The sequence below is a fragment of the Anopheles bellator genome, chromosome 2, assembly GCF_943735745.2.
Source record: "Anopheles bellator chromosome 2, idAnoBellAS_SP24_06.2, whole genome shotgun sequence".
Taxonomy (NCBI): domain Eukaryota; kingdom Metazoa; phylum Arthropoda; class Insecta; order Diptera; family Culicidae; genus Anopheles; species Anopheles bellator.
Window position 1 is genome coordinate 16,994,681 of NC_071286.1, and position 21,899 is coordinate 17,016,579.

At 49.0% G+C, this 21,899-nt stretch overlaps 4 protein-coding genes across 6 annotated transcripts; 3 read left to right on the forward strand and 1 right to left on the reverse strand.

Annotated features, from left to right (window-relative positions):
- Positions 1-1,589: 1,589 nt before the first annotated feature.
- LOC131206913 (spermine oxidase) lies at positions 1,590-4,882 on the forward strand. The gene is made up of 3 exons (XM_058199509.1): positions 1,590-1,809; positions 2,097-3,422; positions 3,495-4,882. Exons 1-3 carry the CDS (start codon positions 1,621-1,623, stop codon positions 3,675-3,677), a joined length of 1,698 nt encoding a protein of 565 aa, XP_058055492.1. The 5' UTR covers positions 1,590-1,620; the 3' UTR covers positions 3,678-4,882.
- Positions 4,883-5,127: 245 nt separating this feature from the next.
- On the forward strand, positions 5,128-6,758 carry LOC131206914 (protein Aster-B-like). 2 transcript variants are annotated; one of them, XM_058199512.1, is made up of 2 exons: positions 5,128-5,445; positions 5,508-6,758. In XM_058199512.1, the coding sequence occupies exons 1-2, from the start codon at positions 5,375-5,377 to the stop codon at positions 6,436-6,438; spliced, it is 1,002 nt and encodes a 333-aa protein (XP_058055495.1). In that variant the 5' UTR covers positions 5,128-5,374; the 3' UTR covers positions 6,439-6,758. The 2 variants fall into 2 exon arrangements, with proteins under 2 accessions (XP_058055495.1, XP_058055493.1); XM_058199510.1 differs by having other exon boundaries at positions 5,128-6,756.
- Positions 6,693-10,735, reverse strand: LOC131206912 (symplekin). Its single transcript, XM_058199508.1, has 4 exons — positions 10,558-10,735; positions 7,842-10,485; positions 7,029-7,771; positions 6,693-6,949 (listed from the first exon to the last, which is right to left on the reverse strand). The coding sequence occupies exons 1-4, from the start codon at positions 10,639-10,641 to the stop codon at positions 6,830-6,832; spliced, it is 3,591 nt and encodes a 1,196-aa protein (XP_058055491.1). The 5' UTR covers positions 10,642-10,735; the 3' UTR covers positions 6,693-6,829.
- Positions 10,736-11,280: 545 nt separating this feature from the next.
- On the forward strand, positions 11,281-16,876 carry LOC131212656 (nucleolar protein dao-5-like). Of its 2 annotated transcripts, none has more exons than XM_058206596.1 (3): positions 11,281-11,799; positions 13,707-14,940; positions 15,049-16,876. In XM_058206596.1, exons 1-3 carry the CDS (start codon positions 11,740-11,742, stop codon positions 15,108-15,110), a joined length of 1,356 nt encoding a protein of 451 aa, XP_058062579.1. In that variant the 5' UTR covers positions 11,281-11,739; the 3' UTR covers positions 15,111-16,876. The 2 variants fall into 2 exon arrangements, with proteins under 2 accessions (XP_058062579.1, XP_058062580.1); XM_058206597.1 differs by lacking the exon at positions 11,281-11,799 and adding an exon at positions 12,752-12,822.
- The last annotated feature ends 5,023 nt before the right edge of the window (positions 16,877-21,899 follow it).

Consider the following 21,899-nt stretch of genomic DNA (forward strand, 5'->3'; position numbering starts at 1 on the left):
CTTTGCTTTTTTTGTGCTTGACTCAACCGCTTCCGCCGTCGACTTCGAGATTTCAGGCAGATTTCAAAATACTGATTTTTGTACTGACTTTTTTTGAAGCCCCCTCCACCCCTTCCTTCGACGACTCTTTGTCTCCGATATAATTTTTCCGGTAGAATAATGGGTTGAATCTATTACTCGATACTGCCTTGAACTAACATATCTACGTATGTTTCTAAATGATCCGAACGAAGGATTTTTGGACTCGTTGGTGCTGCTTAGAAAGCTTAAGGTAAACAAACAAAACGCAACAATGAATATTTTACTCAGTATGTTATTGTTGCAGCATCCTACATTAAACGGAGATGTGGGTAAAAAATTCTTCGTGGAGCTTTGAAGTTTCTCGAATCTGTCGAATTGGGTGTGTTATCCTCAAATTCTGCTCGAAAACTTTTCCGAAGTTGTGCCACGATTGAGATGAAAATCTCGAAAATCTTACGATGATGTTATAAAAGTTCACCTGGCGGAGGTTTTATTGTCTCCGACGCTTAGAAGAACTATGGGCCTGTTTGGAGGTAATTTGGAACGTAGTTCGAAGTTCCAATGCGCTAATTCGATTTTTCAAATTTTCTTTACCAGTCATCAGTAGCAGACGATTCTGTCCGATTTGATGAATTGATGCACTTTTGCAGAAAACTTAAATTATGGGCCAGTTAGTCCGTAAGTATCAGGGAGAATTACAACCAAGGATTATTATTGTGATGTTTAATCGAATAAATTCTTCCGATTTCTTTGATCGTCAAACGCTACCTGCTTGAGAAGAGAACAGACAATGATCTTTATCAGAGATACCGGAAAAGTTCCCTTGAAAAACGTGTTCCTCGTGAAAATTCAAAATTATGTTACAGTATGTATCAAAAGTTTCCGAACAACAATAAATACAAGGATCAAAAATTATTTCATTCAATCAAAATTGAACCCACAACACTAGATATGTTTAATTATATTTATTATTATTATATTATTTGTGTTGTATTTAATGAAGTAGATAATTTTGATTGATTGTAGATTGAAGATAGGATGAAGAAATATACTAATGAGTACTGTATCAAACGTTTAAGTAATAGTTCATGCAGAGTGCTCCTAAATAAAACTTTTTACCCATAGTGCGCTGTTCACATCTTCCGAGAAAAACTAGAATTAATTTATCATAATTTTGGAATTATTGCTTGCAAAATTATTTATGCCAAATTTATGCGCCCTCTTTCGGGGTGCGCGAACACACCCCTTGCGCTGTGTCACGAACTGTCACAGGGCTCGCAGCTGTTGCGAAAGAAAAAGCCAAAACAGAGACGAAATATTGCTGCGCTGCAGCTGTTCCTCCAGCCACACACGGAACTACAACTACCGTAGATCGTGGCCATCCTCCGCCATTCTCGTTACACCGTGGCAGGATCCGTTTAGGATCCGTAAATCCGGCTTCGAGATCAAAACACGGCACCCACTTTGGACAACATCCCCTTCCCTCCCGACCGGTGCTGGTTCTCCTGCTCGGAACGGAGACGTCAAAGCTGGGTCGGGAAAACCAGTGGGCAGTGAAAAGTGTTCAGGCACAACCGGAAAATTGCGGAAAAAGCCATCATGAGCAAGTCACCGGAACCGGAACCGGGCGAGCGACGCAAACACAAAGTGATCATAGTGGGCGCGGGGATGGCTGGTCTATCATCCGCGAACCACCTGGCGAAGAACGGATGCTCAGATTTTCTAATCCTCGAGGGACGCAATCGCGTCGGAGGTCGAATCGTCTCGATCGACATGGGTATGCAGAAGGTAAGTGTCGCGGGGTCTGCCCCGTGGTCGGCGGAAACGGTGTTTTTCCTGCATTTTCCGCTCCCACCAACTGGCTTATGTAAGTGATCCTTCGTTTATCGATTAGTTATCATGCGCTCATCGCCATTCGTGACTCGTCGCTCGAGGGAGATTGTAAATTCGTTGCGAATTTTCTTGGTCCCTCTTTGTTGTTTGCTAATCTCGCTGATAATGGTTCCGTGCATTGCTGCACGGGGCTTGTTAGATAAGAATTAATGCTCGCGGTCTCGGTAACCTTCGTTTTGCAGGTTGAACTTGGCGCTAACTGGATCCACGGTGTTCTGGGGAATCCGATGTTCGAGCTTGCCATGCAGCATGGCCTTGTGAGCATTATCAACATCCCGAAACCGCACAAAGTGGTCGCGGCGACCGAGGACGGCAAGCAGGTCCCGTTTCAGGTGTTGCAGGAAATCTACGAGGCGTACGTTTGCTTCCTGCGGCGCTGCGAAGAGTACTTCCTGTGTCAGTACCTGCCGCCTCCGGACATACACAGCGTCGGCGAGCACATCAAGCTGGAAGTGGATCTGTATCTGAATGGGGTCGAGTGTCAGAAAGAGAAGCGGCTAAGAAAGCTGATCTTCGAGTGTCTGCTGAAACGAGAAACGTGCATCACCGGGTGCCATAGTATGGACGAGATCGATCTGCTCGAACTCGGCAGTTACACGGAACTGCAGGGTGGGAACATTGTCCTCCCGTCCGGCTACAGTTCGATCCTGAAGCCGCTGTGCGAAAATCTGCCCGCAGAAAACTTCCGACTCTCATGTCCGGTACGGAGAATACATTGGAAACGGAAAGCGGCACGTCGCGCAGGGCCAGTCAGTGCTACTGACACGATCCTTGAGGAGGATGAAGATGGAGACGAGTCGGATGACTCTGATCGGACCGTCACGGAGGTACCGGTCGAAGGTGGATCCGCTAGCAACGCAGGTTCCGATTCATTAGCGCACAAACTGAAAACCTCTACCGCTAACGTGCTGGTGGAGTGTGAAGATGGCACGGTATACGAGGCCGACCATGTGGTCTGCACTCTTCCTTTAGGTGTGCTAAAGGAGCACAGCGAATCCTTGTTCGTGCCGGCACTTCCCCAGTACAAACTGGATTCGATCGACAGCCTCCTGTTCGGTACAGTTGATAAGATATTTCTGGAGTACGATCGACCGTTTCTCAACGCAACCATCACCGAAATCATGTTTCTGTGGGATCAGGAACCGTTGGATGCAAAAACGGAACCATCTGCGGACGACGATCCGGAACAACGGCTGAAGGAGCAGTGGTACAGAAAGATTTACTCTTTCTCGAAGGTGTCCGATACGCTGTTGCTCGGGTGGATCTCGGGCCAGGAGGCGGAGCACATGGAAACGTTGTCTCACGAGACGGTCGCCGAAAGGTGCACTGAGATATTGCGCCAATTCCTGAAGGACCCATTCGTGCCGAAGCCAAAACGGTGCGTCTGCACTAGTTGGAAGCAGCAACCGTACAGTCGTGGCTCATACTCCGCCATCGCGGTCGGTGCCTCCCAGGACGATATCGACAATATTGCACAGCCACTCTACTCAAGCCCCCATCAATCGAAGGTTTGTTTGATCGCGAAAAAACGGAGGATCGGTCGAATGAATAAATTGCTTGTTTTTCTCTCTCGCTCGTAGCCCTCGGTACTGTTCGCCGGCGAGCACACGCATTCGAACTTCTACTCGACGGTGCATGGGGCGTATTTGAGCGGGCGAACCGCAGCCCAGATTCTACTAACGCCTGAGTCTCCGCAGGAGATCGTGATAGAGTCGGACAGCAGTGATCTTAGCTCGTGGATTCAGGGCATCGCGCTGGACTAGTTAGCCTCCATTCCCCCTCGCTGCTGCTTAGTGTTCCGGTGCGGTTTTCATCGTAGTTTGAGCTAGTTTTAAATCAGCTGACAAACCTGATCGCAACGATCGATAACGGACCTTCAACACGGGGTTGCTTTACTGTTGCAAAACGAAAACTTACCAAAAACCAAGCCAACACACTCACTCACCAACTATTCCCATTGCATGGCAGCGACTGCTGGACAGGGATTTATTTGTTACTTATTTATATTGATTTCATGGCTAGAAACGACATTCTCTTACAGCAGCAGAAATTAAGGTGATTATTAGAGCGATCGATGTATGCTGCACTTATGAAGAAAGGTTAGCTAAAAGTGAAAATTATCGTCCTTTTATCATAAAGAAAAAGGCTTTTGTGAGGGGAATGAGACTCGCACACGCGACTTCGATGCTCACACAAGCACATTGGGCGTAGCATATTCTCCTGATTTCCTGAAAGCCAATGAAACGGCCAACAATCAAATCAAGTGACAGTTTTAGGTATTGGATGATAAGTGATAACATATTGTAAGAATCGCCGAAAACGAAAATGGGAGACACCAGTGACGCGACTTGTATTGTGGAGCTCGCAAGCTCCGAAAGACACCCAATCGCCGTTAAGTATTTATTCCTTGCAGACGCAGTTGCGTAGCTTCTGTTGCTTTTTGTTGTCTGGTTGATATTCGTTAGGTAATTATATGTTTTTCGAGTTTTGTGTTAATTCTAGTCTTCGAAGGCGAAGAACCGCTTTGCAACATTAGTGAAATAGGACAATGGGCGAACGGTTCAGTTTAAGCAGCCAATAGTAACGGAACGCTGTCTACACAGCTTTGCTTGCGTATCAGTTTACCAATAGAAATTGCATTTTCGTTACACATTCAACTGCAAAGCGCTTGTAAAGATAAGATAAGCCGGAAAACAAGAAAGTTCACATGGTGCAATAACGTACGCTTCGATCATTCATTGTGCGAAAGATGATATTCATTTTTATTAAGGAAATTCCTAGCAAATTCTACGATTAGCAGTTCAACATTAGACACAAATATTGTCACATTGATTTTGTTTCAGTTATTCCCCTGGGTTTGCGATAAATTACACGGATGAGTGATACGAAGCACCAATTGGGCGAGCCGAAGTTTGTGCTTCAAAGAACAAGGAATGATAAAGTATTTTGCTAAAAAACAAGCTCTGTATACAGCGATAAATTGTCTAATAAATTGGTGAAGTAATTTGTTGAAGCAAATGTATCATTTGGATTTGATTTTCAACTGGTCAATAAAGGAAACTGTGAAAATCATTTAAATCGAAAGAATGTTGTGAACTGTGACGAAATATTTCAACTACCCGTCGTGCGAAAACAAGCGAAACGTCAAAGAGCACTACGATTCGGGCTGTCACTACGATGCGTAGTGTTTTCCCATTCGATCGAAAACACAAACTCCTTATCAATTTGTGTCCTTGGTAATCGCTTCTGAATCACTGTGAATCACTCTCAATGCTATCGATCTTTGTAGGGCATTTGCTGCCTTGTTCCGTAACCGAGTAGCAGTGAAGATAGCGACAATAGCTGCAGACCACGGAGGTCACCGTGAGTCGTTCGCCTGTTCGTCGTCGTAACCAACCGATCATCACGATGGTCGTCTCAGCCGCAGACCGACTGGCAACGGTGTCATCGGACACCTCGGATGGAGAACCGGAGAAAACGGAGCCTCCAACGACGGCGGAATGCGATTCGCTGCACTCCGGTCGCCAGCTCGTACACACCATACTTCCAATCAATGTGGACGTTCTGTTCGAGTTGCTGTTTTCCCGCTCCAGGTTTCTCACCGAGTTTCACGATGTCCGCAAAACGACCGATATGGTACCGGGTGAGTGGAAACCCAACAAGGACGGCCTAAAGGAGCGCGTCGTCACGCTAACCATTGCCATCACGCAAACGATCGGACCAAAGAATGCGCACGTAACCGAAACGCAGGTGATGCGCAAGTGTTCGCAGCCCTCTCAGCTGTATGCGATCGACGTGACCGCGGTACAAGGTGGAATTCCGTATGCGGACAGTTTCTACGTGACGCAACACTACTGCATGTCCCGGACGGTCGACAACCACACGGTGTTTTCTGTACACGCCCAGGTTCACTATCGCAAGTCGATCTTTGGCTTCGTGAAAGGCTTCATCGAGAAGAACACCTGGGTTGGGTTGGAGGATTTCTACACCTCTCTGTTGCGCAACCTGCAGAGCGAGTATTGCATTCCGCCAGCCAAGGGCAAGGGAAGGCGGACACGACGTTCCGGTCACGGACAGAGTAAAGCACAAGCCGAAGAAACAATCGCTATCGTCGACACGAAGGGCAAGCAACCGCTTGGCCGGCTGGGATCGGCCACGAGACCTACGGCGGGTGGGCAACCAAAGGCACCAAAATCCACCAGCGCCCGGTGGCTCGTCGCTGTGATGCTGCTGCTGCTGATTTTCGTCAATCTGATGCTCTACCGGAAGCTGCTGCAGATGGAAGACCTAGAGCGCGTGTCTCGCTTGGATCGTAGTGAAGAGCTCGATTCGTTGCTGCTCGCTAAAACCGTGCGAACTCGGAACGATTGGTTGTTGATCTTTCAGCAGCAAGAAACGCGCTACAGCGACGAGATGCTCGAGTGGCAGAAGGTTCTCTCGTCGGTCACCGAAATGCTCAACAAGGCCAGTGTGCTCTGCACAAGGTTGTGCAAAGTAGCAGGCAACGCAACCGTAACCGGCTGAGGCCTCTCACACGGGGAAGCATTCCGAAGCGTGCAATGGTTAGCGATATGGTGTTTGGTTCCTTTTGTAGTATTACCGTTATGCCCTGTGTTTATTAGATTCTAGAATGCTCTGGTCAAATCAAAGTGAATCACCACCAAAGCAGTCCTAACTCAACCCGGCCACACGAGCTGGGTTTGGTGGTGACAGACAAAGAGTTAATGTAAAATATACATTTATTTTTTGAACAATTTTTGTATTTTTTCCGTCTCAGTTAACAAAAAGACAATCAAACCAGCTCAATTACCTCAGCTATACAATTCAGCCAGGACCAAACGTTGGATTCAGCCATTCGCTTCAAGATGCTTTTCTTTTTACGGATCACAGTGTAGGGCGAATGAGCGAACTCGCGTTACTGTTCTTTCGTCGCCAAAGGGGCGGCCGATGTGGTTGTTGCGGGTTCGGCTTCCTTTTCCTGTTTGATTTTAACCGGAAGATGGGATGACATCGGTGCATCTTCACTGTAGTTACCCTGTGATGAACGACACAAAGCGGAAAATAGACAGTTTTAGTAAAGAATGGTGGGTTTTGGGTTTTCGACGCCCCCATACCACTATTTGCAGATCGTTCGCCTCTGTGGTCGAATAGGGCGATATGCCGAGCAGCACGTCCATGACGGGCTGCGAAACGTGTCCGATCTGGTGTTCCATAATTTCTCTCGCGTGTTCCAGCATCGGTTCGCGAAACTCTGGACAAATGTTGAGCGCATCCTGGAGCTGCGGTGCCGGCATTTGGATCAGTATTCCAAAGCTCTGCGGCGTCAATCGCTGGGCGCACTTCAGAAATCCGTCCCAAACCACCTTCTGCTTCCACACCTGCTTTAGTATAAGCCGTTGCAGCAGATTCGACACGAAACCAGACAACCGTGGGTGCAGTGTGAGCGACTGGATGACGGTGCGCATCAACAGCGTGGGCAGGGGTGTCATCTCGACGAGCTGCTGCATCACACTTCCCAGCACGTCGTGTGTGTAGACATCCTTTTCGGCCAGACACAGCGAGCAAGCTTTCACAATAAACTTGAGCTCCACCTTGCTGGTCTCAATTGTGTGCAGTGCGACGAGCAGCTCTGTTGGCGTGAGCGGAAGTTCGTCGCTACCATACTCGGCACCGATACCCAGAAGTCGATTGAACACCTCCTTCACTACGCCTGGGTTCAGCTTGATCAGCTTCGGCAGCGCAGTAAGGATTTCCTTCTTAGTCAGCCCATTTATGACTGGAATAAGAAGCCGCACGTCGGACACTTTTGTGTGATGGAGCGTGCGGACACGGTCGACGAGTTCGGGCGAGGGAAGCGCTGAAAGAAATGGAAACGGCATTTGTTTTTAATAACATACTTGGACCATGTAAACCCATTTGTCTCTTACTTTTCTCCGTCAGAATGTAAATGATGCGTATGATGATCGTCTCCGAACCCTTGGGGCACTGTTCGATCAAACGTAATAGTTCCTCGCTGTCTGGCCCGATCTTGCGGATGGCCACCTCGATCGCCCTTATCACGGCTCGCTTCATCTCCGAGGTTGCCTGTATGTAGACCTGCGAGAACCGCTGCAACAGCGTCTGATCGTAGACCATCACTTCCAGGAAGAGGCCCAGACAAATTTTGGCCAACTCTTCGTTCCACGTATGCGGATGCTCGGCCCGACCGTACTCCGCGGTGAATATGGCGTCCGGTGGGTTTTCCTGTTCCAAATACCCAAGCCACGCGAGAGCCCGGGTTTCGATTTCCTCCGTCAGCACCCGGTGTACGGCAAACACATTCATCACGTACTCTATTGCCTTTTCGCGAATCACTCCGTTTTCGTGGTACGCGTACCGGAACAGCAGTTCGAGGTAGACACGCTCTCGTGGTGGCCGACGGATCAGCAAATCCTTAGCAATTTGCATCCCACAGTCCACGAGGTCCTCGAGCTCACACATGCCCACCAGCAGATCGGTCACTTCCTGCGGCATTAACGGTGCTTCGAGGTAGAGCCGCTTTAGCAGCGATTCTTTCTGCCGGAATGTGTCCTTTGGGCGTCCGATGATGTTGGTGACGAGTCGTGACAGCAGCTGCGTGTATGGGTACTGGGGACCGTTGTCGTTCTTGACGTGTGTATACCGCGAAAATCCCTGTATCAGTGCGTATTCTTCGAAAATCCAAGAAAATGCCAGATCGATGCGCTTCGGGAGATCTTCGAGAATGTGCTCCAGGATGGCTTCTCGCACAGGAGCCACAAACGCCGACCCGAACGCCGTTATAATCTGCTGCCGCTGCGCACTGACTCCACCGACCAGAGCTTGGCGTTCCGCACGCAGTATCCGGCCGACCGCATCGAGAAGGAACGTTTCTTTCGTCGCTTTCGCCAACGGTTTCGTGATTTCCTGCAACTTTGGCATTTTGATCCGTTGCCGGAGCTTTGGTTCGGTACCAGCCGCTACGGTTCCTCCCTTGACACGCTCTAGCGTTTCACGGAGCTTGCGCGTTGCCTCCAGCTTCTGACGATCGTCTTCCGAGAGCACTTCGTCATCGTCTTCCTCGTCACCCGGCCCATCCGCTTGTTGTTCTTCGTCGACGTCCATTTGTTCAATGTTGCTTGGTTCCGACGACAAATCACCCGTTTTTCGCTTTCCACCCTGAATGATGCTTTTCTCCTCTTCATCGCTAACTCGCACCTTCATCGGTGGGTCCTTCGTGAACGCGGAAGCACCCGGACCCACCTTCAGTTCGCTCATTTGTGTGGCCAAAACGTGTGCAATCTTCTGAATGTACTGCTCTACTGAGAGCACCGCGCTAGGTTTCGATGCCTGAATCGTTTGTTCCGACACTTTGTCCATGTTGCCGATGACCAGTTGCACCACGGGGTCCACTTTCTGGAGCGCTTCGTGCAGGAACTGTTCGTTCAGCTTCGTCGAACGCACCTTTTGCTCATTCAGCTCGTCGTAATCAATTTCCATCGTGCGGTGCTGCTGCTGCTTATCTTCCATTTCTTTCTCACCACGTCGACCCCCTTGCTGTTCGTCCATTTTAAATCGTTTTGCAGCGGCCGCAAGCTGTGCGCTAGCCATGGCCGTTTCGAGGGCCCGCTTTGCCCGCCGCTGCTGCTCCCGTTTGTCCATTTTCGGAATGGCACGCGTTATCTCCCCGTTCGATGCACCGAGGTCAACGAGAATTTGAGCGATCGTTGCCTGATGCTCGTAGCTAGCCGGTTGCTTGAGCAGGTTGAGGAACTGCATTTTCAAATTCTTCCTCACCGAACTGACCTGCGAGTTGGTCAGCGTTGGCGGTAGGTTCGAGTGAAGGTTTTTAAGTGCGTCGATGACGCGCGCCAACATCGTGGCGGGGCGCAACTTGGCGATGATGCACAGCGTGCCCGTGCAGGCAATCAGATTAACGGACGAGATGTGCGAAGCCGCATGAAACTGGAGCAGCAGTTCGAAAATGTTGGTCGCTTCATCTTCCAGCTTGCGTCTGCGGATTAGCTTCATCGTGAGGGGCACATCTTCGAGCGAAAAATCATTCTCCCGCTTCATGCTGTCCTCGTCTGGGTAGGTCTGCAGGATGACCACTCCCTCAAGAAACTTGATGGCGTTCGTGCGGATTCCGTCGTTGTCGTTGTCGATCATGTCCAGAATGGAGGCCTTGATCAGACACAGTGTATGCCATGCCTGTTCGACCTCTTCCGGAATGTCGTCGAGCGAACAGATCCACTGCAGTGCCAATCGGTAGATCGAACCACAGCCCTGAATCACCCGTTTCACCACGTTCGGTGACAAGTCACGGAGAAGCGAAAATAGTTCCCCGATCACCTTCGGCAAAAGTGCGATGTGCTGTTTGCACATCTCCTCGATAAATCCGGCGATAGCCTTGCGCACGTCAGCATGCGTATCGTGTCCGAGCACAAGTATGTTTTCCAGAAACTCGTTCAGCAGCTCAACATCCGAGTGGAGTAGTAGCTCTTGTAGTTTGGCGATAATCTCACACTTTGTCGTTGTCGTTGCCGTTTGTGATTCGTTCAGTGCTTCAACAATCTAGGCAAGGAAGAAGTAACGATTAGCATATAAGAGGGTGGCTAGTGAGAACAGAGCATAAGCAGCAAATACTTTGGTACGGGCATTGACGATTTTTTCATCCGTAAACAGCATAGCCGCTTCACTGAAGCCGGATCCTCGCAAGAGAGTGTCCATGTTGATTAGCTTCTCCGGGTCTGAGCACAAGGGGCAGGATCTCAGTGTTTGATGATGTCGTACTGATGGGGCCGGTTTCTTAAATAAAGCACTGTTTTCCACTATGTACTGACCAGCATTGCTAGCCTTCGTGCAAGAGGTTGGTTTTGGCTGAAACGCTAGGATTGCTGCTTACGGCTGAAAACAATTTCGACATCGAGTGACAGCCGCCTGACAGCTACGACATCGGGCGAAATACAAGCGAATTTTTGCTTTGTTTCCTTTATCTTGTGGAGGACTTGCCTAATAATTGACCAATAGGTGATACGTTAAACAATTAATCCAACAAGCCACACAATAATACTAGCGAATACGAACATAAAAATGGGGCTCGCATGAAATATTTCGCCGGCATGCCCTGCCGAAATGTGAAACCCACGCTGCCACACATTGCAAGCCACACTTTCCTACAGGGCGCTCCGCAAACAGTCCTCACCACAAATTTGGGCGCATTTTCTTCGTGCCTCACGCAAGACGCGGTCTGTGTATGTGTGTGTTAGCCCACCAGGGAGAAAGAGAGAGTGAGACTCGCTGTCTCTCGCAGCAGCTCACCCTGTTCTCCTCGTTGGTTGGTTGGTTGAGCAGTTGCTCCGAAAATTTCGCTCGCGTTTGACGTCGCATTTTCAGCTTGCGTTTCACGCGTGGATTGGGCAGGAAATCAAAAGTGATCACGTCGCGACGCGTCGACTAAAAGAGGCGGGAAGCAAGTACAGTGTGAGAAAATCAAAAGCAATCCTGTGTGCGAGTCGGTAGTAGACGTGACGAACGTTCGCTAGTGCGTTTGTTTTCGATAGCCGCCAGTGCACGATATCAGGGCCCGCAACCGGAACGTAAAGTGCAGCCCAATAACCACACTAGCTCCCTTATTCCGCCTCACGGATTGCGTGTGTGTCCAACGGTAGGTGGAGCGAGAGAACAACGGGCGGTGCGGACGTTGTTCTACACCGTGTGGCCGCAATATTGTGCGCTAGCCGTTCTTTAACTGTGTGTGCGCGCGTATCTTGCGTTGCCGTTGTTGAAGCGCACGGGGTGACGAACGCAGGGTGAAAAGTGAAAAATATGTCGGAACCGAACGCGAAGCCGGCCGAGGAAATGTCGCCGAGTGAAGTAAAAACACCGGTAAGTGTGGGGCATCATGGAATGGTCACGTTTACTATCGGCACAGCGGGTTTGTGTTGATAGTGCGCTTGGTTTATCTTGAAGGCACAATCGTTCGTCGGCAAATAGATGGCGTTGGTGCTTTTTTTCGATCCCAAACGAAAACTCGATCCCAGGCGTACCGGAATGATCGAAAATCGGATCGTATCGGATCGGAGCGCGCGCCTGCGAATGTGTCTGTGCCCATTATGACGAAGGCCAAACAGCAGCAACACACCAGCGCGCGAACCACACACCACAGCAGCGGAGCGGATGTGTGCGCGAGTGTGCGAAGAATTGAAAACGCTAAGAAGAAAACATTATTTTCTGGAACTGTTGGATGAATAGAAAACCGAAAACATTGTTGCTACCGCTAATGAAAGCTTCCGCTTGGAAACGGTCCATTTCCGAGAATCGTATTGTGTAATACACCTTGCGCTGTCTACCTAAGAAAACGGTGGCCAGCGATGATGAGAATGATTACGACGAACTCTGCCGCCTATTTTCTTGTTTGTTCATGCTGCTGAAGTTGCCGCTCTCACTCTCCACTGAAAAAAGCGACGGAAAGTGAGATGTGAAGTGGCGACGTTTGTGATGCGTGCAAACTCACGATGAGATGCGAACTGATGCGATGAGAAGTGAGATAATCGCATCACCATGAGAGCTAATGTTGTGAAAGGGAACGAAACGACCGGCGCAACGAAAGTGCTGCGAAAATATTTCTTCATTTCTACTGAACCCCCTCCTGACCGGTCGAAATAGATCTAAAATCATCTTTATTCTCATCCGCACTCAGTGCAAAACGCACGATTTGACCCTGTGATGTGTAGTAATCGTTTGCACAATAGCTACAATTTGCCTAGTGACCGATTTTCTTATACCAGAGTAGTAGTAGTGGTGTCGGCGGGGAAAACTATGTTTGCGTGGTGTTTACGGTATGGCGCAATCATGTGTATGGCAGAAAAGCTTCGCAGCAATGAAAACGATTCGATATATAAACGTGTGGTATGCGCCTCTCCTTGGAATAAACTACCCCTATTGATGAATTGGACAATAATTTTATTAAATGGCATTGTTCAAAATAAAAGTAAATGGTTTTGTTTATGTAAACCAATCCCAAAACCAAAACAAGTAGCAATATTGTCAGTTCTATTCGGTGCCTATCAACCGTTGTGGAAATAACTGTTGCACAGTAGCGTGCGTGGCAGACATTGTTTTGTGCGTTGCTTGTCCGCATGCAACATCGAAGATGAAATAATAGTGTCCCAACTGCTTGAAAGACACCCCCTTCCACGGTCGTGCTATTGATGTGGACCTTGTCTATATTCCATGTGCAACAGTGCGCGGCTTGCGAATCTAGAAAAGCACAGACAAGAGCCCGGCAGAACTGTGCTGCAAAGCAAAAGAGACAACAAAAATCCAATGGCTACTAAAAGTGGCTGTAGTGCGTTTATTTATCAACGCTCACCTGATTTGAAGGCTATTTATTCTCTTGGCGGACTGGAGCTTAACTTTCGAATTTCTAGCAGAAGGTGACACATGAGGTTTATTTAGTTCGTCATATATTAAATGTAACCCGTGTTACAGAGTGTTAGATATGTAACCTAAATCGATGATGTATGCGAGAGCCAGCCAAAGAAGGTGAAATATCACATTTCGTTGTTTACAATATGGTTTGTACCTAGGCTTTGTGAATGTGCACCGTGGCGTGAAAATGTAATCAAAACGGATAGAACTTTCGAACCATGTTGGAATGGTCACGCGCCGTGCGTTGTGGGCTTACTTTACGCGGGACCGCGTGAAGCACAATAGACGCACCTAGAGTTACATTGGATGATAAGCGCCACATGCATAATGCCGTCTTCTAACTGAGCCCTCTTGTTTTGCAGACGAAACGTACACCGAAAAGAAAGGCGGAGGCGTTCCAAAAGGAGAGCGAAGCGCTACTCAAAAATCTCGGCGTCACCGTCGACCTAGATGATGGCCGTCGTCGGACACGTTCAAGTTCTCGTGCTGTCACAGCAACGCCACCAACGACACCGGCAACACCGCCAGCTAAGCGAGCTCGTGGCGCGGCGACACAGCCAAAGTCACCATCACAAGCTTTGGACGAAACGCAAAAATCAAAGGCAACGCCGAAAAAGCGTGAACACGTGGTGGAACCGCGAAAAATTGTTCTGGAAAAAGATCAACCGATTGAAGAGAGCCAGCCCGAGGCGAACACAAGCAGTGCACCAGCAGCAGAAAATTCGGTTGAGAAAATGGATGTTAGCACAGTACAGCAGCAGGCAAAGTCCGGCAAACCGGAGGGACAGGTGGGTGCGACGGCCAGCGACGTAGCTGAGGAACGGAAAGCCGATGATACTAAAGTGCGGGAAGTGGACACGAAGGACGAAGCCGATGCCACTAGCAAAACCACCGAGGCGCCATCGGCAGAAGTGAAGAAGGACGAGGAACATCAAAAAGATGCTAAACCGCAGAAGAAGAACGACGAACCTCCAGCGGCGGATGGCGTGAAGGAATCCGTTGTGTCTGCTGCGGAAGAACCGATGGAGGTAGATGGTGGAAGTGGTGAAAAGGCAGTTTCCACCAGCGAAGCAACGGCTAACGTTACTGCTGGCCCCGTAAGGGTAGAATCTACTGATAGTTCGGCTACCGAAGAAAATCATGAAAATTCCACCGACTCAGTGAAGCAAGAGGAAAGGCCAAAGGATTCCAACACAACCACCGACGGAGTGACTAAGGAAGAGGTTAAAGTGGTTGAGACGAAAGTTGTGACGGCCACTAACGTGGTTGAGAGCAATGGTGAAGTAATGAGCCACCCGGAAGACACAGTGCTCAAGACGGCGAAGGAAGATGTGAACTCTACGATGGCAGAGGTGGTCGATGGACCGGAGAAGAAAGCAGAAGAGCAATCAGCGCCTGTCGTCGGGAAGGAGCCACCAGCAGAAAATACTAAGGCAGTATCTGTCCCAACTGTAGCGCCGCTAGACGTAACAAGTAGCACGGTCGTAGAGATTGATGACAACTCATCGAACGAGGACACTGTGCCGATCGTGAAAAGCGTAGATGTAGATTGTGCACCTAAAGAAAACAGCGTTGCGGACAAGGTGAATTCAAATGGTAAGCAAACGATACTGGTTCGAAAACACGTTTTCCCTGAAGCCTCCCTGTCCCATTGACCCATTGCAGTGGCTGTAGTATAATGCGGTTTCGCTTCTATTATTACAGTGGAACCTAAGATTGTTGCAAACGAACCGACGGCCGTGGAAGCAGCACCTGCGGCACCGTAAGCAGAGCACTTATCATCGTCACCAATTTGTTTCAATTCACCCCCGGTTTTTGAATACTTTTGTTTGTAGTTTGTTTCGTAAGAAAAGCAACGTAGCAAGAAAATGCTTGAAAAGATAGGCCATGTGAACTAGACGAAGAAATTTTGCAAGCCAACAGAATAGGAACGAGAATAGGGCAGAGAGACGAATCGAGTGTGAGAAAGAGAGAGATAGAAAGAATGCAAAATGGACGGATTTCTTATTATAAAGGTTGTTGATCGATTAATTCTACTTTTCGCGTGCAGATTCATCGACGTTATACATGTTGTCAAAACGTTGGAAATAATGTTTGAAAAAAGCATTTCGCCTCCAGACATGATGTATGAACGAATCCTTTTTTCTTTTGTTTGATCTATTAACTATAATTTTGCATACCTGTTTGTCCTCTGGTACGCCACGATGCCGTATATGCCTATTTTGGAAGGTAAGAGGTAATAAAAGCAATCCAAATTATGAACTACTGTTTCATCATAGTAACGCCGAATGATGATTCTTACCGTTTCCGATTCGTAGTAGAGGCACCTCAAACCCAATCAACATGTTCGTACCAATATTTTGAATTTAAGGAGAACAAAAAAAATAAATGAACTACAAAATGGTTGAAATTTGTCGTAGACCTCAAATTACGAGTGACTCATGGTTAGAGTACAAAAAGGAATGTAACCAGAAGGAAGAAAGCAAATATTTACAACTTTAAAGATGATGAATATCATAAAATCCATATAAATGCCCGCAGCCAAGCTTGTCGGTTAAGAGTAAGAGTTTCGGAATCTGCACCAGACACAGCCAGCCGAGTCGAGCCGAGAAGCACTCAGAGTAGGTGGCAGTGATGACGGTTAAAAGAAGTGAATTGAAAGTATACGTTTCCGCACGATATCCTTATTTTCCTTACGTCTCAGAGAACTAGCGGAACGGGCTGAGTTCTGTTTTTTTTCGTTTACTTCGTTCGTTTACATCTTTTCCCTAAGTAATCATACCAAGAGGCAGAATCAAAAACCAAAGTGTAACGAAAGCGAAAGGAAAGAAAGATAGCGAGTAGAGTATCTTTTGTTCTCGCTCGCTCGCGTGTGACACTTTGAAGCAAGGATCGGTGTTGACTATGTAGAATCGTTTCCTTTTTTCTAGTTATGGCCATCTTAGATTAGAGTTTGTCGTTATTAAGAAGTTGGTACGCCAGCACGAAAATAACGCTCTGCACCCTGTAAACAGAATGAGAGGTGTGCACAGAAAAACAGGGTAGTAATAATATAAAAATGTTGTTACATTTTTCGACTACATTCATCAGCAACAGATAGGCCATAGAACGGTGAACATGTGTTACAATATCGGTCTCGTTATATCAAGTCATCTTTTTCATCTGTTTGGACGGACGGAATCCGCTAGGACCGGTTTGCTTCTTTATCGTTGCCTTAGCGCTCGCGGTACATTTGTTTTAGGAAAGCGAGTGCGAGCGAGATGGCAAACGCCGTTGTGCAGTGTGGCGCTGCGCACACGTGTGGTTTCGGTGGTTCTTCAACGTTGTACAAAAGTTGTTAAACGGACTCCCAATCCATCAGTACTATTTACACACGGAGCAAATAAGAAATCAGTGCAGTAGGCGGTAACTTAGGGCCGGCGATGCATCCAAAACTTCAAAACAACACTAACACCACGTACAACTGGCAATCGATTCTATTTTATAATCTGTACAATGTTCACTGGTAAGAATAAAGAAGATTACAAATGTGCGGAGCTTTGCAAATTAAACGAAATTTTCAAAACTAACACAATATTGCACCGCGGCTACTGCGGCGGTGATGCAGAATAAGAACGATTTTACCTGATAACTTGTGTAGGTTAGAATGCCCTGACTGTAACTATAGTCTTTACATGAAATATAAAACTGTGTCGCGTTTTTGGGATAAAACAAATGAGTCCAAAGTGTTTGAAAGTAGATCCACTGATGACTAGTTCACCAAGGTAATCAAGAAGTTCAGCTTGTAACGATGGAAACGGCGGCATTGGATTTCAAATCAACTCGGCGCCTTAAAGTATGCAAAGCGGATAGCAAAGCGGATCAACGTTAACGAAATTTGAATTTTATTGTTTTGTGACAGTGGTTTTGTGACGCCGAAACACGTTTAAAAGGCACTATAAAATGTAGCATAAAGATATTAATCTTATTTCACTCAAAGAGCTTATTTCCCTTAAATAAACCTTAGACAAAGGTATCGGAACCTCGCGAATGTTGAGCGGTTCAATGGCGTTTAAGACTCCGTCCACCTTGTGCCATGATTTGAAGAGGATCGATCGCCTGGTATGCAAATCACACCTACCACGCCGAATGGGCGCCAGACGCACCGCTTTTCCAGCGATCCGATTTGCCAAGCTTCCGGAGCACACTAAAAAGTCGTCAATCGGACAATAAACGGATGCAGAGACGACGGTTTCGACGGTGTCCGCTTTTGCAATGCATCGCCTTCCTGATTGCCACTTTCCACACCATAGCGGACGCCGTTTGCACGTCGTTAATCGTGTCGAGCCTCTTGCTGCGCCCAGGCGGACCCGCATGTTTTATGCCATCCGGTCATTCAGCGGATCTGTGGTGCTGCAACGTTCCGGGCGCCTTGAATGGGAGCACATTTGAATTACCTAATAGCTGTGTGATCATCGCGGCTATTTGCAACGTTTTAAACACACACAACCAATGTTTAGTGTCGGTGTAATGCAGCACTAGTCGCGAACATCGGGAAGGTGACGAAAGCACGAGGTTCTATCGCCGGAACCAGTTGCCAGGAATGGGCACCGTTTTCTTCGGCCAACGGCTGCCTGTTCGGTGCGAACGAAAGAAAGCAGCACGAAAGCGCGGGCGCCGGGAAAATGTCACAGTTCAGACCATGGGTCAACCGTTCCCTCCGGGTTCCTGGTCCGTGGTCCGGGAACTGGTTTTTCTGCTCCAAAATAAGAAAACGAATGTCCACCTTTCCATCCATCCATCTTCGGCCGACCTGCCGATCGGTGGGGTCGCCATTGTTTTTACTCTTTGGCGAACGGCGCGGCATGGAGGTTTTGTTCCCCTGACCTATGCCAAAACTGGATCGTTCCACACGGCCCGTACCGCCGCCGTTTCCGATCCGATGGGCGCGTGAAGGGTGTGAAATTGCATAGCGCGCGCACACGCTCCGTTGAGCAGGCCACTTCGGAGGTGGTCAGAGAAGACCTTGTCTCGGTGCGGTCGCTTTTCGCACTCAACACGTGGTTTGAAGATTTGGTTTCCAAAAATAAACCACCAGCGAAGACAAACGTTCCATCGGCCATCGGCAGTGGCCACAATTATTTGTGCTGCGTAGCAGGGCCAGTTAACGGCGCTCTCTGGATGGGTGGACACTCCATGAAGAAGTCGCGTGATGCAATCGTAAATAATCATCCCATCCCATGGCTGAGAAGGATGCGTTCGGTTAACCGGACGCTTACTCGGCGAACGGACCTAAAGCGTAATAGGACAAGGCCTCTTCCAGAGGTTCCACGCGACGACGAAGGTTGCATCTTGGGCCGTGCGTGTCTGTGTGTCTGTGTCATTGCGAAACGGGAAAATCGTTGAGCCGTTTTATGAGCCGCTTACCGCGCGTGGCGCCCGACGACGATGCGGGGTCCCGGATTGCATCATCACAGACTGCCCAAAACCCAACATTACCACCGCGATCGTCATCAGCATCGTCATTTGATGTTTGAATTCTGTTTTTCTTTTTCCTCTTCTCCTTTTTTGCTTGCTTGCCCGCTTGCTGACTCCTTTCACATTCACATTGGCCTACCCGCCTCTGGCGAGCTCTGATGCTGCACCGCTCACCGGTGGATGAGCAAAACCGTACGGCTCAGGCGGACCAATCCGGCGGCTTGCTGGCCGCTGACGAGGATAAAGGTTCGAAGGTTACCGTGTGGATACACCTGCGCCTCTGCCGCCGCTCGATTACTTGCCGGGCCGGGCAACTTTCTCGGGGACCCATAACGCGCCACGTGCCGCCCGCTCTGGCTATAAACATTTGAAGAAAGCGCATTCACATTTTAATCTTGTGCATCGTCTGGCGATATCATTAACATCTCGATTTTACGTTCGCCCAGGAGGATCGCTTTTGGGTTGGTGCAAAAAAGCTGGCGAAATTCCAGTGAAATTCCGGCAAAATTTTATTCAACTCGAAACGGATGTTTTCACATAACCAACTTTCGCCCTGCTGGCTCAAAATGCGCCCCTTTTGTTTGGCCACACAAAAAAAAAGTTGGACCTACTGGGCTCGGTGACAGTGTCAGGGACTTGCCTCTTGGATAACAGATAAAGCGGTGCATAAAATGCGGAGGAACGCAGGCTCGACTCCCGGCTGATTGAGGGTTCGGCCGCATCTGGGTAGCGATCCGTGCATCCGGCCGAGGGCCGCCCAGCCCAGCCCAGCCCAGCCCAGAGTCCAATTACCTAGTTTTCCCCGATTTCGTGGTGCAGTTTTCTCTTTCTGGGGAAAACAAACACAGCACAGCACGGTTCCCGTAATGAGCGGTGCCGGTCAGTCCCACGGATCGGGCAGTGGGAAACCGCAATCTGGTGAAACAATTGCACCACCATAACCTCTGACCACTAACGGTTGCTGCACTAACGGTGTCCGCAAATGAGCCGGGACCGCCGGGGTTCCACTCCGGTTCCAACTGCCTCGTCGGGAGCGCTCGCCTCGTACGGAAGGCGTGTTTTTTCATGTCCGTTAATAAGCACAAATGGGGCGAGAAATGCTGAGGTGAGAAGCTGGGTCTTTTATTTTAGCAGGAAACCTTCGGAGCCCAGATCGGTCTCTCTCTCTCTCTCTATCGGTGGCGTCTGCGTTTGGAGGGGCACATCACGACGTTAATCGTAATGATGAGCGGCGGCGATGAGATGAGTGAAGCGTTCGGGCCGAGAGCATATTGAGGGCTGCACTTAAACCGTGCCACGTTACATAATATGCCAACGGGCATAGATCGCCGATCTGGCCGGGTGCAAAACTAGCCCCACCAATTCCTTGAGACCCGAACGCCAAAAAAAAAAGGTGATTCACAAATTCGTTCCCAAACGGCACTTCCCCAGAAGTCGACGCCGCGTTTGGGTGAAAGAGAAATAAAGAGATGCAATCCGGGGATCAGCCGTTGGAGGGCAGTGCTGGAGGTGCTCCGGCGTGTCACGGTTCATTCCGGGAGCTGAACCAACCGAAAGTGATAGTATTTTTTATGATCTTTCCGAATGGTTCGTTGAGAAGAGGACTCCCCAGTGCCAATGATACCCTCGGCCGGCACTCGTTTGCGGCATGTGTGCGCAATTTTGTGTTGCCATTCGTTTCACAACCCACCACACACTAAACGGTGGGTTACGTTGCTGATTGATTATTTTACCATGGTTTGCATCCCATCCCGGGTTGTTAGTGCGTCACCCGTACAACACACGGTGCGGTCGTAAAATCGTAGCTTATCGCATAGATTGATGATTTTCTGCCACCGCCGTCACATCGGCCAGTGCCAATTTGTTGGTAGAATCTAGACACAAAAAATCCATCCCCACACCGCGGTCACCATCGAACCGGTTGCATAAGGCCGGATCCCTGCACTCTCCCAGCGACTGCATCGTGCGAGTCTCGCGGCCAAAGAAGGGTCTCGAGCGTGAAGAAGAAGCGCTTGTGCTGACCGCGGCCGACGACGAGAGAGGAGCCGGGTTTGCATAACCGATCGGCCGGGGTGATAGAAGGATGCGCGACGGTCAGTCTCGACGCTCAGAAGAATGCTCGACGCCAGTAGCATCATCATCCAGTCATCGGTTTCAGGGATCATCGGCTTCAGACCGCCGCGGCAGTACGTTGCCACGATAAAACGTTGTGAAAGTTCGCCTTTCGGTCTGCCCGGGACCGAAGATGTTTGTCTAATGAGAGCCTCTTGGGGGAGGCAGCTTTCGCGCAACGCTTCGCTGCCGTCATCAATCATCGGTGGATCTCCAGCCCGAGCACGTCTAATGATCCGTGTCACTTAATGTGGTTAAAGGCGGCCTGTTTACCTGCTCTCAAAATCGGCTCAGCCGAGAGGTGGACGCACGGCACACAACGCCACGAGCCACTTCAGGCCGGCCAAGTGACGAGGGATCGCGACTATGGACCTCATTTCCCAACATAATACCAACCTGCCCGTGCGGTGCGCGGGCATCATAAATGGTGGTGGCTTCCCTGTCACCGGCCCTGTTGAAGGATATGTCGGTCAAGGTCGTTTGTTGCTGTGCGCGGGCTTTCAAACGAGGATGCGTGGACACTCGTGGACAATCCGCTATCGAGCGAATCTTCGAGCCGTAGGTTCGCACTGAGAGGGCAATTTTGGGGACGAGTGCAAAACTTCAGCCCGCAGCAGGGGTCGAGCATCTTCGCCGCTCGACCCACACCGAGACCAGAGTCGAAGACATCAACGGGCTTTCGCGGGGAGCTTATCGTGGAACGTCTTCGAAAGAGACGGATAAATTAATCAAGCAAGAAAATTGCCAAAAAAGCACCTAAAGCTGCCTCTATTTCATTACCATCACACCGAATCAGTAGTTTATGGACCCCACCCGATCTTCGAATGCAATAACCTTTCCAATAGTTCGATCAGCATCACCACTTCATGAGTGTGCCGATGAAGATTAACGATGATCGGTTACCGAACGATCGGTCGCTTCCATCAAAACCCGCAATTTAAATCAATTTTAGATGTGTTGTCCGTAGTGCAAAATATGTGTTTTTG